This window comes from Leopardus geoffroyi, chromosome A3 (genome assembly GCF_018350155.1).
Source record: "Leopardus geoffroyi isolate Oge1 chromosome A3, O.geoffroyi_Oge1_pat1.0, whole genome shotgun sequence".
Lineage (NCBI taxonomy): Eukaryota > Metazoa > Chordata > Mammalia > Carnivora > Felidae > Leopardus > Leopardus geoffroyi.
The window spans coordinates 114,153,330-114,168,795 of record NC_059336.1 but is presented as its reverse complement, the minus strand read 5'-3'; the positions used below and the strand labels follow the sequence as shown (position 1 = coordinate 114,168,795).

The 15,466-nt window shown below is 36.0% G+C and overlaps 1 protein-coding gene across 26 annotated transcripts in view; it reads left to right on the top strand.

Annotated features, from left to right (window-relative positions):
- The window catches only part of BIRC6 (baculoviral IAP repeat containing 6), a 223,456-nt gene that overhangs the window by 49,444 nt on the left and 158,546 nt on the right, over nt 1-15,466 (top strand). For all 26 annotated transcript variants that reach the window (XR_006703691.1, XM_045447194.1, XM_045447217.1 and 23 more), the window contains exons 10-13: nt 5,437-6,831; nt 11,574-11,723; nt 13,684-13,909; nt 14,700-14,860. Coding sequence is in view for 25 of the 26 variants with exons in the window: in XM_045447194.1 (XP_045303150.1) it covers nt 5,437-6,831; nt 11,574-11,723; nt 13,684-13,909; nt 14,700-14,860 (1,932 nt within the window). In the remaining variant the exon portion in view is untranslated. The remainder of the gene's footprint in view (nt 1-5,436; nt 6,832-11,573; nt 11,724-13,683; nt 13,910-14,699; nt 14,861-15,466) is intronic.

Genomic DNA, 15,466 nt, shown 5'->3' with positions numbered 1-15,466 from the left:
CTGATGCAGGATTTGAACTCACAAACTGTGAGGTCATGACCTGAGCTAAGTCAGACGCCCAACCGACTGAACCACCAGGCACTCCTGAAGTGATAATTCCACTGAAGTTTTGTCATAGATGTCAAGGATTTGACATTAAGACAGAATGTGTTCGGTTTATTTGCATAATTTATTCTGTGGTTATATAAAAGTAATACTGAAATTAAGATTCTCTATTCCCAAAATAAAACAGGTGAATAGAGAATAAATTTTAAAATATATTTTAAAATATAAAATCATAGACATTAAGGCAATCGAGTAAGTGCTGCCTTTCTCATTATCTTATGACATATTAGGATGAAAGACTGTACTTTGCATTTTAATGTAGTTTTTTATATAATAGTCAAGGCTAATTAATAGTACATCTTAAAATAATTTTTCTATATCAGCATTCAAATTCTAACTGTTGGGGCGCCTGGGTGGCGCAGTCGGTTAAGCGTCCGACTTCAGCCAGGTCACGATCTCGCGGTCTGTGAGTTCGAGCCCCGCGTCGGGCTCTGGGCTGATGGCTCAGAGCCTGGAGCCTGTTTCCGATTCTGTGTCTCCCTCTCTCTCTGCCCCTCCCCCGTTCATGCTCTGTCTCTCTCTGTCCCAGAGATTAATTATTATTTATTTATTTATTATTTATTTATTATTTATTATTATCTCTGTCCCAGAGATTAATTATTATTTATTTATTATTTATTTATTATTTATTATTATTTATTATTTATTATTTATTTATTATTATTTATTTATTTATTAATTAAATAAATGAACGTTGGAAAAAAAATTAAAAAAAAAACCAAATTCTAACTCTGTTATTTATTATAGGCTGAATGCATTTCCTAATACATAATAATACATAAAAGAATTATGTTAACATCTGTTTAGAGTTTTGGGGACTGATTAAGATAAAAATATATAAAGCATAGAACCTGGGAAGCACCCAGTATTTTTAAAAAGTGACTTATTAAATTGTGGCTGTTTTGTAATGTCAAATCTTATGAACTAAGGATATGTGTAACTTGTGTGGAAGAGACACAGCTTTGTATAGAACAGTTGTCAAAAATTCGAGTAATTATAGAATGGCGAGTGCTTTCTAAATTCTAAATTGTCATGAAAATTTTTTAAAGCCCCCAAACAATGCTACACCTTGGGGTGGATTTGGGGTTAAACCTAACTTGTCTTTTGAGGTAGTTCGTAGAAATGAAAAAAATGTTTGAAGTAAGGAAATGTCCTGAATAATATACAGTTGTATCATTAGCTCTTGAAAAATAAAGAATAGATTCATCAAAAAAAAATTTGGTTTGATGAACATAGTGCTGTTTTCCCATTTTGTTGTCCTTTTGTAAAAACAGAAAAGAGCTACAATTGCATTTTCTTAATCTGATAAAAATAATAAACTGGTCACAGGTCACCTGGAGACCTGTTTAGAACTTGAACCCTTCTACTAACTCTTGTGTCTTGTCAAGTCAAACTCTCTGGGCCTTAGTTTTTCCTTTGAAAAGTGAAGTGTTTGAACTAAATTTTCCTTTTTCTGCTCTCAAAGTTTTTGATTCTAACCATAACCTTTCCTTTGTATGCTGTAGCTTTGTTCTTTTCTCTGGGTCTAAGGATCTCAGTAGGTATTTTTGTAATTATAATGTCTCTTTGGTCTGTTTCCTTTTCCCTTTTCTACTTTTATCTGTTTCATCTATGCCTAGTTGCTCTTTCACACTTCCTTTAGATACTATAGTCCTGTTTACCTCACTTTCCAGTATCTAAGAAAGTCACCATGTATTTTTGTTGACTTTCTCTATGATACCTCATTTAGGGTTGGGATTGTTGTCCATATGTAGTATTAAAAGGTAGCTATGGTAAGAGAAAAAAATCCTTCTGGTTCAAAATTTTTAATTCCCTCCTTGTAGGATTTATAACTAGTTAATTCATTTGTAGGAAAATATGTACAGTAGTCCCCTCCCTCCTACCTGTGGTTTCGCTTTCCATGGTTTCAGTTACCTGTGGTCCATCCTGAAGCAGACGACCTTCCTTCTGACGTGGTCAGAAGGTCAGTAGTACCATAATGCTACGAGACAGTGCCTATGTCATTCACCTCACTTCATCTCCTCCCATAGGCATTTTATCATCTCCTCATGTAGGCATTTTATCTCACATCATCACAAGAAGAGTGAGTACAGTATAGTAAGATATTTTGAGGGGGACCACATTGACATAACTTTTATTACAGGATATTATTATAATTGTTCTATTTTATTATTAGCTGTTGCTGTTAATCTCTTAGTGTGCCTCTTTTGTAAATTACACTTTATCATATGTATGTATATGAAAAAAATGTAATATATATAGGGTTCGATAGTATCCACAGTTTCAGGTGTGCCCTGGGGATCTTCCCCGCCTATGAAGGGGGGATTACTGTATCTTCTAAGTTAATTTTATTATATTGAAAGATTATTGGTGAGTTTATGGAAGCTTGTGATATGAACAGAAGATGTGTTCTTTTCCTGAGGTATCTAAAATAAGTCGTAGATGCTATTTCAAAACTTAACATTTACCAACTTTAGATGATTCCCATCAAAGTGAATGATGTGGTCTGAAGAATTGTGGAATGTATTTCTTAATTTCAAAAATGTGATGGAGACTAAGAGACTTTTACCTGTTTTCACTTGAAGGTTATGACTTTTGAAGTTATCTAGATGATGTCAGAGAGAAAAGTTTGGCCTTTGGGCAATATTACCGAGGATATAGGTAATAGTAGTAAGGATATATTGCTTCTTGTAAAGAGTGGGAAGAGTGTGTGACAGGAGATTGAAAAGGAGTTCAAACTGAAATTTGATAGTTTTAGAAAAATACTTAGGTAAAACCTCATTGCTACCCTCAGGACGTTTGGCATATAGAACTGTTGGTTTCCCAAAATGATTATCAGGACAATATTGTATTGCAGTCTGTTTGTAGGTGTATAGTATAAACACTTGTTTGGTAGTCCAGTAGGTTTGAGAATTTATGAGATGAGATAACAGATTTTCTTACTGTACTAACAGTTGTTACTGTGCTTTGTCATCTTCTGAAATAGAATGCTTAAGTAGTTGGGAAGAAGCAGAGTAATAATGCCACTTCTTGTATTGCCTTTCTTTATTAATAGTCCCACCTTCTATTTTTTTTAGTGTTTTTATTTTTGAGAGAGAGCGAGCGAGCGAGCATGGGTGAGGGAGGGGCAGAGAAAGAGGGAGACACAGAATGCAAAGCAAGCTCCAGGCTCTGAGCCGTCAGCACAGAACCTGACGCGGGGCTGGAACTCACGAACCGTGAGATCATGACCTGAGCTGAAGTCGGACACTTAACTGACTGAGCCACCCAGGTGCCTCCCACCTTCTATTTCTTAAATGTGTGTTAATGTATGTAAATTATGGTTATTTTGTTTTTATGTCTCTGTAGACAGACAAACTAAAATAGATTTCTGACCATAACTTAAAATAAATAATTTAAAAAGTTTCAGTTTAGTTCAGTTAATAGTTGAGCATCCTCAAGATTGGTTATAGCGTACTACATGTTATCAGAATCTTACTGTCAACTTTTAATTTCAAATCTAAATTCATATCTAAATTAGACTTAATACATGGCAATATGGACAGACTGCATATGACTGTAGCCAAATGAGTGGTTAAATAAATGAACAGTTCCATTAGGACAATTGAATTGCTGAGTGTATAATCAAAATTTTCTTCTGTTTAACTAGAAATGGTTTCATTTTTAGGTCATAAAAGTGACATTATTTGAAGTGAGAAGATTATCCTCAGAAAATGGGAAATAATAGATAAAGCTGTCACTGAGCATTTTGAAGAAGTAGTAGATGATTTAGTAACAGAAATGGTGTGAACAGAACTTTCAGTGTTAAGTGTATGATGTTCCATGAATCTCACTTGCATGTTCTTTTACTTGGGCAGCTTTCAAACTTTCATGCAAGTTTCCTTGATTATTTTTATATTTATTTCCTTTACTCTTTTGTATTCTTATCTAAATTTATAAAGCCAGTTCCACTGTTTTTTTTTCTTTGTCATAAATACTTAGCTGTTATTGTTGCTAATAATGTTGTCGCCTGACTGATAGTATTTTTTGCAAGTGAGAAAAAAGCAGATTGGTTCAGACTTTCAGTTTAGTATCAAGAGATTATATCTGGTTTAGGGGTTGAGTGACCTCTCTTACAGGGTTGTGTGTAGAGAGACATGGCATGTTTGGAGTGTTGAGACTGAGAAATGACTTTTGTGCTCTTTATAAGGGGGCAGCTTGAAGAGCACACAGTACACAAAAGGTCATTCATTAAGGGGTAATGTAGTTGACTCTAAACATAGTATAAATTAGCAGATAACACAGAAGACATTTATGCTTCTCTTTAAAATGACATATTTTTGGAACTTTTCCTTCGTAGTTATAATTTTTTTCTAAGCTGAGCTTAGAGTTACATTGTGTACTATGATAATCAACTGATAATTAGCATGGTAGGGTGGGAGAGAGTAGAGGATGCTATGACTCCTTTTAAATGGTAAAGGAGAAGGAACTGACCCTATAATAACACTTCGTGGATATTCTATAAAGTGATTAAGTGACAGTTATAATGGTATGCAGTGTTTTTTGGTTTAGAATTGAAGGGCAAACTCGTATTATTTTGATACCAATAATGTCTCCATTCTTTAACCATTCTCCTAAATTAAAAAGGAAGGAAGGTTTGCTTACATTGTCAGGAGAATATATTCTGACTTGAAAATGATTTTGACTCTCTTAAATGGCCTCAGTGGTTTTCCTCAGTAAATTTATATCAGATTTGGTTAACTTCCCTTTAAATACTTAAAATTCTCCCACTTATGTAATTATAATGCACTGATTAGATGTGTAAAAAAAGAAAATTAATGAAAGCATTATAGTAAAGATATTTTTTAAGTTTATTTATTTTGAGAGAGAGAGAGAGTGAGTGAGCAGGGGAGGGGCACAGAGAGAGGGAGGAAGAGAATCCCAAGCAGGCTCAGCACTGTCCGTGCTTAGCCCGACATGGGGCTGTATGTAACTCACGAACCGTGAGATCATGATCTGAGCTGAAACCAAGAGTTGAACACTTAACCAACTAAGTCACCTAGGTGCCCCATATACTAAAGATTTTTTCTTTTTTTTTAATATTTATTTATGTTTGAGAGAGAAAGCGAGTTTGAGGCAGGGGACGGACAGAGAGAGGGAGACAGTGGATCAGAAGCAGGGTCTGTGCTGACAGCAGAGAGCCCGATGTGGGGCTTGAACCCATGAACCACAAGATCATGTCCTGAGCTGATGTCAAACGCTTAACCAGCTGAACCACCCAGGTGCCCCTACTAAAGAGTTTTGATTTGCATTCTCAAGGCCAATTCTAATGAATATTGTTCCTTTTCAAAGGGCACACATCACAGAAGGAAGCCATGGAAGTGAGCCTTGATATAACAGCACTCAGCATTCTCCAGCAGCCTGAAAAACTCCAGTGGGAGATTGTTGCAAATGTGCTTGAAGATACTGTTAAGGATCTTGAAGAACTTGGGGCAAATCCTTGCTTAACAAACTCTAAGAGTGAAAAGACAAAGGAAAAGCACCAGGAACAACACAACATTCCCTTTCCTTGTTTATTAGCTGGAGGTTTATTAACATATAAATCTCCTGCTACCTCACCCGTTAGTAGTAATTCTCACAGGTCACTGGATGGTTTAAGCAGAACTCAGGGTGAAAGTATATCAGAACAAGGGTCAACTGACAATGAGTCCTGTACTAATTCAGAATTAAATTCTCCTCTGGTAAGGAGGACTTTACCCATTTTGCTTCTTTATAGTATCAAGGAATCTGATGAGAAAGCAGGAAAAATATTTTCACAGATGAACAATATAATGAGTAAAAGTTTGCACGATGATGGTTTTACAGTTCCACAGATTATTGAAATGGAGCTGGATAGTCAGGAGCAGTTGTTGTTGCAGGATCCTCCTGTGACTTATATTCAGCAATTTGCAGATGCAGCAGCCAACCTTACCTCTCCAGATTCTGAGAAGTGGAACTCTGTGTTTCCCAAGCCTGGGACTTTGGTTCAGTGCTTGAGGCTGCCAAAGTTTGCAGAAGAGGAGAATCTTTGTATAGACTCCATAACTCCTTGTGCTGATGGAATTCATTTGTTGGTAGGACTACGGACATGCCCTGTTGAATCCTTGAGTGCAATAAATCAAGTAGAGGCCTTGAATAATTTAAATAAATTAAACTCTGCACTATGTAATAGACGGAAAGGCGAGCTGGAATCAAATCTTGCTGTAGTGAATGGTGCAAATATTAGTGTAATCCAACATGAATCACCAGCAGACGTACAGACTCCTTTGATAATTCAGCCTGAGCAGAGGAACGTTAGTGGTGGATATTTAATACTTTATAAAATGAATTATGCCACTCGGATAGTGACTTTAGAAGAGGAGCCAATAAAAATCCAACATATCAAAGACCCCCAGGACACAATTACCTCGCTCATTTTGCTTCCACCAGATATATTGGATAATCGAGAAGATGACTGTGAGGAGCCTGTTGAGGAAATGCAGTTAACCTCAAAGAATGGCATTGAAAGAGAAAAAAAGGCTGATATTTCTACTCTCGGACACCTGGTAATAACCACTCAGGGAGGATATGTAAAAATATTAGATCTTTCAAATTTTGAAATTTTGGCCAAAGTGGAACCTCCCAAAAAGGAGGGCACTGAAGAACAGGACACATTTGTTTCTGTCATTTACTGCTCGGGTACAGACAGGCTGTGTGCATGCACCAAAGGTAAGCAGATGGGTTTGTTTGGTTCTTCTACAAATCTTATAAAATCTGTGTATGTGGCATTCACTTATGTGCATACCTAGTATGAATTTTAGATCCATATAGATGCAGTGAAATATGTTTTTTTTTTTAGAATGAAGTGGTAAATCTTTCTACTGTTTTAACATTTTAAAACTTTTTTCTACTGCCCTAGGTAAGGATTCTAATTGTAAATAAGTTAATAAGTCTCTCAGAAAGTATCTTCTCTGCTTTAACCTCAAGAAAATAACCTGCTGTTGTTTCTGTGAGTCCTGACTCTGCATCTGCTCAAATTTGTGGCCTTGGGCAAGTTACTTTGAACTCAGTAAACCTTTGTGTATTTATAAATGAGGATCAGAAGGCCTGTTTTTAGGCTTCTTAGAATTAAATGAGATAATGTATGTAAAGTTTTTGGCATAGAGCATATACTGGTCATTATTTCCTCCTGAAATAAAAATATTTAACAAATTACTAGTTTTGCCAAATAAACTTTCCTTGTCTGATTTACTCCCAACCTTTGGCTGATAGTTAAATCAGTTTTGCAACATCTGAGGCCCCATACAGAGTAACAAACAGTGTGCATTTTCCCTTCTCCTTTCTTATTTTATATATTTTAAGTTGGAAAGATAAAGCCGTTTTTGAAAAGGATTGCTGATCATAATAGGCACAATGAATAGTCTTATTGATAGTGTAGTAGGAGTTTAGGGCCAGGAGATGTTTGAAACCCAGGTAACTGTAACCGGTGCTTCAGAGAGGAACTGGGTGTGAGGAAGTTACCCATCTCACTTGTGGTTCTTGGGAGGAAGTAACCTGAGTTTTTCCTCACTTTCATAAAGATTCCAAGAGTTTGGCCAAGAAGGGTAGTGGTGAATATAGTGGTTCATTCAGATTGCCTTGTTTGGAATACATCTAGTGAAATAAGGGGAAGAAAAATCTTGATATAACATCAAAATCCAAATAGATTAAAAAATGAGCAATGCAGAATAACTTCAATAAAACTTTGAATTAGAGTTAATAAAGTTTAGAAAAATCATTAAAATACTATGTGGTATGAAGGATAACTTGAATTCATTGATTACGTATGTGCCTGTTCACTGTTGTGAGAACTTTACTTCTGTTAATTTATTTAGTCATCGTGCCAACTTTATGAGGTATATACAATTACTGTCTCCATTTTACAGATAAGGAAACTGAAGGAAAGAGAGGTTAAGTAACTTGCCTAAGTCACAGAGCTAATAAATGACAGAGTCAGCATTCATACCTGGGGTATCTGTTGTCCGGGTGCTTAAACTACATTACATTGCCAGAATGTAACAAAAGCCAAAGTCTTGTACATTGAGGCTTTTGGAATCTTTGAATGTGAAAGATTTTAAAAATGAAAACAATTTTACTTTGCCATGGGCCATCCAGAGTGGATTTGAAACCTGAGTGACCCTGCCCCAGGGCACATCTGTGTAAGATACTAATATTTTCCAGAAATGCAGTCAGGGTTTAATGATTTTAATTATTTGATGAGATATGCTTTTGGTGAGTCAGAGGAGAAGTAGTGTTTAAACAGGTTAATGTGTTCTTGGAGTTTGGATAATGAAAAGTTCTAGGAATTGATTTCATGTGAGAGAGAACTTATCCAGATGAATCGAAGGACAAGAAAAAGCCTGCGAAATTAATCACTTTGAAAATTATCCCCTAGTTCTTCAAGGATTAACTGATGAAGATGCATTTGAAAATATTAGTAACAAAAAAGAGGAAAGAAAAGTTGATGTGTTAAAATGTATAGGACAGTCCATAAAGCAGTTGTAAAATTTTTAAAAAGGTTTGCAGACTGAATCAGATGGACATGACACTGTCCTAAGAGTATATTCAGATAACATAAAACTCGTTGTCTCGTGGAGAATTATTGAACCTTTTGATTAAAATCTATAACTAATGTTGTAAGTTAATTTCAAATAGTAATAATGTACTTAAAGGTAGATTTGATGCGGCTCTGTTTGATTAAAGTTCACAAATAGAATATACATACACATACATATACCTGTATGTGAAACAAGGAAATAAGGTCACTACTGGCCACCCTGCCACCAGCCAGCCACTCCAGAAGTGTGGGCCACTTTCCCCATGGCTGGCACCGGGCTGAGGAATGGGGGGTGGCAGTGGGTTCTACTTTCAGGGAAGATCAGCAGCCTTTCCTTTTATGAAGCATCCTCTGATTGCTGTTTCTGGTTGGGTTCCAGAGTTCGGAAATAGTTGATTTCTCAGTCACTCTTTCTAGTTCAGTAGCTGACCTCTAGAGCTCCCTACCTAGAACTTCCCACTCAGCTGTTTGGTGTGACGTTACTGCTGCCTTTGTTTATATATTGTTTTTTAAATACTGTTTTTGGAGTTCTGTTCTTAGTGATTTAATTTGTCACAGTCTACTTTAGAATAATGCTAATTACTTAATTCTAGTAAAATATACTTTGATCTTTTTTTCTCTTGTCCTCTTGTGCCACTATGGTTTTGTATATTTTACATTTAGATAAGTTATAAACCCAACCAAAAAGTTGTTTTCTACCATCTTTGTCTTTGGAAAAAGTTTTCAAAGAAATGATAAAAAATATACATTGTGTTTACCACCTTATCATTTCTGGTACCTGTGTGTGTGTGTGTGTGTGTGTGTGTGTGTGTGTGTGTGTGTAAATTTGGTATTGTTTTCTTTCATCGTTGAGGGTAGTACTGAATGTAGAGTTATTGGTTGACTATTTCTGCACTTGTTTCATTTTGCATCGTAGTTATTCCACCTGATGAGTCATATTTAACTTGTTGCATTTAAGATTTTCTCATTGAGTAACTTGGAGCAGTTTGACTATGACATAGGTATCTGTGAATCTCTTTGTATTTCTCCTACTTGAAGTTCATTGAATTGGTTGGATTTGCAGTGTAATGTTTTTCTTCAAATTTGGGAGTTTTTTCCCAGTATTTCATCAGTTTCCCCCTTGCCTTGTTCTCTTCTCTTTTTTCTGGAGTTCCCATTACATGTACCCTCTTATACTCGATCTGTCCTATGTATCTGAGATGATTTTCACTTAAAAAAAATCTTTTTCTTTTATTCAGATTGGCTAATTAGTTATACTCAGTTTTTATTTTATGATTCCTTCTGCCATCTCAAATCTGCTTTGAGTCTCTCTGGTGAACTTTTCATTTTAGGAATTTTATGTTTCAACTCCAGAATTTCCCTTTTGTTCTTTAAAATAATTTTTTGTTGTTGAGATTCTTCACTTGTTGAGTCATTTCCACCATTTGTTCCTGTAATTCTCCATACCTGATTTCCTGTTATTCTGTAAAAATATTCACAGTGGCTTCTTTGAAGTCCTTGTCTGCCGAATCTAAATCTTGGGAACTCAGAGATATTTCTCAGTGATTTTGTTTTCCTTAGGCATGGGTCACTCTTTATTCACATGTCTTACAATTCTTAATTTAATACTGAACGTTTTAAATATCATTGTAGAATTCTGGATTCTGATTCCCCCCACTTTGGAGGTTGTTGTCGCTTTGTTTGTTTGCTAACCCACCAGGACTGTATTTCTGTAATTTGTTTCTTTTCAGTCTTGCAGTCATGTCTCTCGTCATTTTACCCCCCTGGTTTTAATTTTTAAATTATTCGTTTGTTGCCTCTGTGTCCACGTGGCTTAGTGTTCAGCCAAAGATTTTGATAAGTGATTGTGCCTAAGCAACCTCACCAGTAAGTCTGTATCCAGGTGTGCCTTGGCTTTTGTTTTCTTTGTTTTTATTTTATGTTATGCCCTCTCACATCTTTTCTGCATATGCATGGGACTTAGTTGACTGAGAATGTATGGATAGCTTGGGCCGGGTCTGGTTTTGCTACACATGTGTACAACCTCTGATCTTTGTGTAGTATGTGGAGAGTTTACCAAGCCCCCTGTGTTTCTTTTCACTTCTTACAACTTTCTGTTAAGTGCTTTGCTTGCTCCATACAGGGTCTTGACTTCAGGTAGCAGAGCTGATAACACCTCATTTTTGTTGCGACTGAGCCCTTTAAACTGACAGCTGTCCTCTTTGCAGTAGCAGTCCTTCTGGTTTTCATGGCTTGCCCCACCCACCCTGGTTGAAGGACAGTTTTGTCTAGCTTTGTAGTTGGTTTTCAGGAAGTGGATTTATCATCTTCCTTATTCTCTGTTCTGTCATGGTGGAAGTGAATCTCTAAATACTTTTGTTAGAATATACTTTTATCCATTGATTTTTGTCTTAAATATTTGCTAAGTTTGCTTTCAGTTTTTTTATGTGAGAGATATAAAAAATAGAAGTTGAATTTATTTCATTATGAATACTTCAAAAAATTAAGACTCTATTTTCGTTACTTCTGAGATACAGAGCCGGTGCGTCAGTTTCCTTATCTGTAAAGTGGTCACAGTAATAGTCCTTATCTCAAGGGTTTTTGTGAAGATTAAATGAATTTTTAAGCATTTAAGGTAGTGTTTTACATGTAGTTAGTACTAGGTAAATAACTGTTTTCATATATGTTTATGTGTTTGCCATTTTCTTTATTAAATTTTCATTTTGAAGTGCCTTGTCAACTTAATTTCTAAATTCTGGGAGATATGTCACTTTGGCAGCCCCCTTTATCTGCCTGTTGAATGATACTAAATTAAGTTTCTTACCTATGTAGTGTGCACTTGTATGTTTACCCATACTCTGTGTGCCTTTGTTGATAAAATTTTACTACACTGTAGGCGGTGAGCTTCATTTTCTCCAAATTGGAGGAGCTTGTGACGATATTGATGAAGCTGATATACTAGTGGATGGAGCTCTTTCTAAAGGAATAGAACCATCTTCAGAAGGTTCCAAACCTTTATCAAATCCTTCAAGTCCTGGCATTTCAGGTATGATACTGAGTTTTTAAATGACTCTTAAAACAGCAATTCTTGTGATGTTCAAAGGTTTCTGATTCTTACTTAAATAATCTTAAACATTCTTTCAGTTTTTACAGTCAACTGTTGGTTACTTAGTTGAGGGAATTCATTTCCTGGTTGCCATTCTTTTACTAGGCTTGATTTTGTTTATTATATATCACTATTTTTTTCTGTAGTTAGAAATTGTTGTAAACATTAAAATAAAAAATGCTTTTTCACCTGTGGTAGGTTGGCCAATATTGGCCATGTCACCTAAGAGGCAAAAACACAATTTTGGCCATTAAGGAGCTTTTGGTGTAGTTAGGGAGGGAAGTAGCATGAAATAGAGGAGTTCATTAAGTGAGTATAAAATCAGTGGAGTGGCTAATATTACTAATATCACTACTGGAATTGAAAAGCTAAAAAAATACTCTCTCCCTGGGGCACGATATTCAGATTTTTGTTGCCCCATTGTACATCATTACACAGGTTTGTTTTTGTTTGTTGTTCGTACGTCTTCTCCTATCTATGTTCTTTCTATACTGCCCTCCAGAGCTGCTTTTTCAGAAAAAGTAATGCTAAATGTTACTCCTGTTGAAATTCTAATTTGCTTTGTGGACTTCTTTGAAGTAACTCTATAATTTTATTCTCTGTGTTTAGTTACAATAAATTTTTCATGATTTCTTAAGTATATGATTCCATTTCATGCTGTTTACATGTTACCCTAAACTCTTCTTTGTGCTTCCACAGTTAATGCTGTTAGTGCTGTTAATGTTTTACCCTTAGCTCTTAACACATTTTATTCCCTGAGCTTTTAGCTTGTAAGTATTTATTTGCCATCAGTATAGCTGTGCCTTTTTAAAATTACTTTTTTATGAAGTAAAAAAGGGCAGGTGTTATGTACTTACTGATGCTTAGCATTTTGTTTTGTAAATAACAAAGTCTAAAAGTTATTTATTGGTTTGATACAGATTTGGCTTGCCTTTCAGCACTACTTTTGTTGCCCTTATTAACTTAGGGCTGGTTAGAGCTCAGTCGGGACTATTTTTTCTCTTAATTTTTATTTTTATTTTTATTTTTGAGAGAACACACAAGCAGGGGAGAAGGCTAGAAGGGGGAAGCGAGAGAGAGAGAGAGAGAGAGAGAGAGAGAATATCTTAAGCAGACTCTATGCTCAGCACAGAGCCCAACTCATGGCTCAATCCCACAACCCTGGGGTCATGACTTGAGCTGATATCAAGAGTTGGGTGCTCAACCGACTGAGCCACCCAGGCACCCCAGTCAAGGCTCTTCTAACAGGTTGAGTTTGGGTTTGTCCAGTAAGAGGTACCCTGTCTGTAATCTAAAATATTCAAGTGGATTTTCATTGTGGCCATTATATAGTCAGTGCTAGTTTCTTCATTTGCCTGTAGATCTCTTAGCTCTCATTAATAACTCTCAAGAGAGGCACCTGGGTGGCTCATTTGGTTAAGTGTCCAACTCTTGGTTTTGGCTCAAATCCTGATCTCACAGTTTCGTGAGTTTGAGCCCCTTGTCTGGCTCTTTGCTGGCAGTGCAGACCCTGCTTGGGATTTTCTCTCTTCCTCTCTCTCTCTCTACCCCTCCTCTATTTGACCTGTCTCTGTCTTTCTGAAAAATTAAAAAAAAAAAAAAAAAAATATATATATATATATATATATATGTATATATATATACACATACACACACATACATATATATGTACATATACATGTGTGTGTGTATATATATACGTATGTATATATATATATACGTACGTATATACATACGTATGTATATACATACGTATATACATACGTATATATATATATAACACCTTTCAGGATATTTTGCAGTTGTTGTAATTGATTAGACAGAAAACACAGATTAAAACTACTTTGTTTTAAAAACCTATTAAAAACCTATTTCAAATTCAATATTTACTGTTGTTAAGGAGTTGATTTATTGGTGGACCAGCCATTCACCCTTGACATCCTGACATCTCTAGTGGAGCTAACCCGCTTTGAGACTTTGACCCCACGGTTTTCAGCCACTGTTCCTCCATGCTGGGTAGAAGTTCAGCAAGAACAGCAGCAAAGGAGGCATCCTCAACATTTACATCAGCAACACCACGGAGATGCTGCTCAGCATACTAGAACTTGGAAACTACAGACTGACAGGTAAAACATTGTTTCAGGGTATTAAATTTTAAGTCTACATTATATATTTGTTAGAGGCAACATAAAATTCTTAAATATATTGTTTCTCTTAACTTTTTCTATTAATAACTTTTTTCTTTTCATTTGTCACCTTAATTTTGGAAATTTCTATATTCTTAGTTGTAGGATAAAATAGTGAGAGTAATCCACCATTGCAATTAGTTTGGTCACTCAGTTCACAAGTTGGTTTACTAGATAGATAAATGGTTGCTTTGTGCAGTCACTCCTGTAGACACTAGTAATATGGTTGTCGCTGGAATTTCTATCCTAGTGGGGATAGAAAGACAGTAAGCTGTCAGCGCAGAGCGTGGTGTGGGGCTCGATCCCACAGACCGTAGATCATGACCTAAGCCAAGGGCAAGAGTCAGACACTTAACTGACTGAGCCACCCACACGCCCCAAGAAGTTCTTGTTTTAAAATGCAGATTCCTGGGACCCCACTCATAGATTTCGGGTGGGGCCCAGGAATCTGCAGACAATTCTGATGCATAATGCTCCATAGTGTAAGAAACAGGGTTTATTGTAATGTTCAGTTCACAGGGTAGGTGTCACTTTCTAAGGTAAGATCAATTATTGCGCTAAGATTAACCTCTCTTTTGGGAGCTGCTTGTCTTCTCTGTTGATCCCATTGAGAGGCACTGAGTTTTGTTGGAGGCTGCAAATCCAAGAATATGAAAAGTGTTAATGACAATGTGGTTTTGGTCAGGGAAAGATTTTTGCTGTATTTAGCATTTTCCCCCTTATTTGACAGCAATAGCTGGGATGAACATGTGTTCGAATTGGTTCTACCTAAAGCCTGTATGGTTGGACATGTGGACTTCAAATTTGTTTTGAACTCAAACATCACCAATATTCCGCAGATACAAGTGACACTGCTGAAAAATAAAGCTCCGGGCTTAGGGAAAGTCAATGGTAAGAATGAATCAGAATTTATATTTGAAGATTTTGCAGTTTATTTCTTTAAAAAACAAACAAACTGATTTTCAACTTGACTGTCTAGGTTTCATATCCCTCCCCTGCCTCCTCTCTGCTCTCTCCCCTACCCCCATATTTGTTTTCTGCTCTGCTCCTGGTCATTTTATTTTAGAAAAAGTTACTTGGTAGAACATTTTAGAGGTTTTTGGTAGTTCAGTATTGTATGGAAATGCATAAACTGGAATAATGTAATTATGCTATTTGGGAAATTCAGTTAGTTCCTTTCTAAATTAGTTTCACTTTCATCGCTACTAGACTTACATGTTTTTCTTCCTACGTGGAGACCCAATTGGGAAAAGAACTTTGTTAATGAAGTCATATACTCTTAAGACTATTGGTGAAACTCAGCCTTTCACATAATGCCAGAAATATACCCAACTTTATTTGCTTTTTTTTTTTTTTTTTTTTTTTTTTAACAAGTTCAGACTTTGGTATTTTGAGTTCGTTGAATAGATTGTACACATGTAACATGTTGGGAACTAGACATTACTGTCTGGTGTTTACTGCTTAATCGGTTAATTTAAAAGGCTGGAGATAATTTCA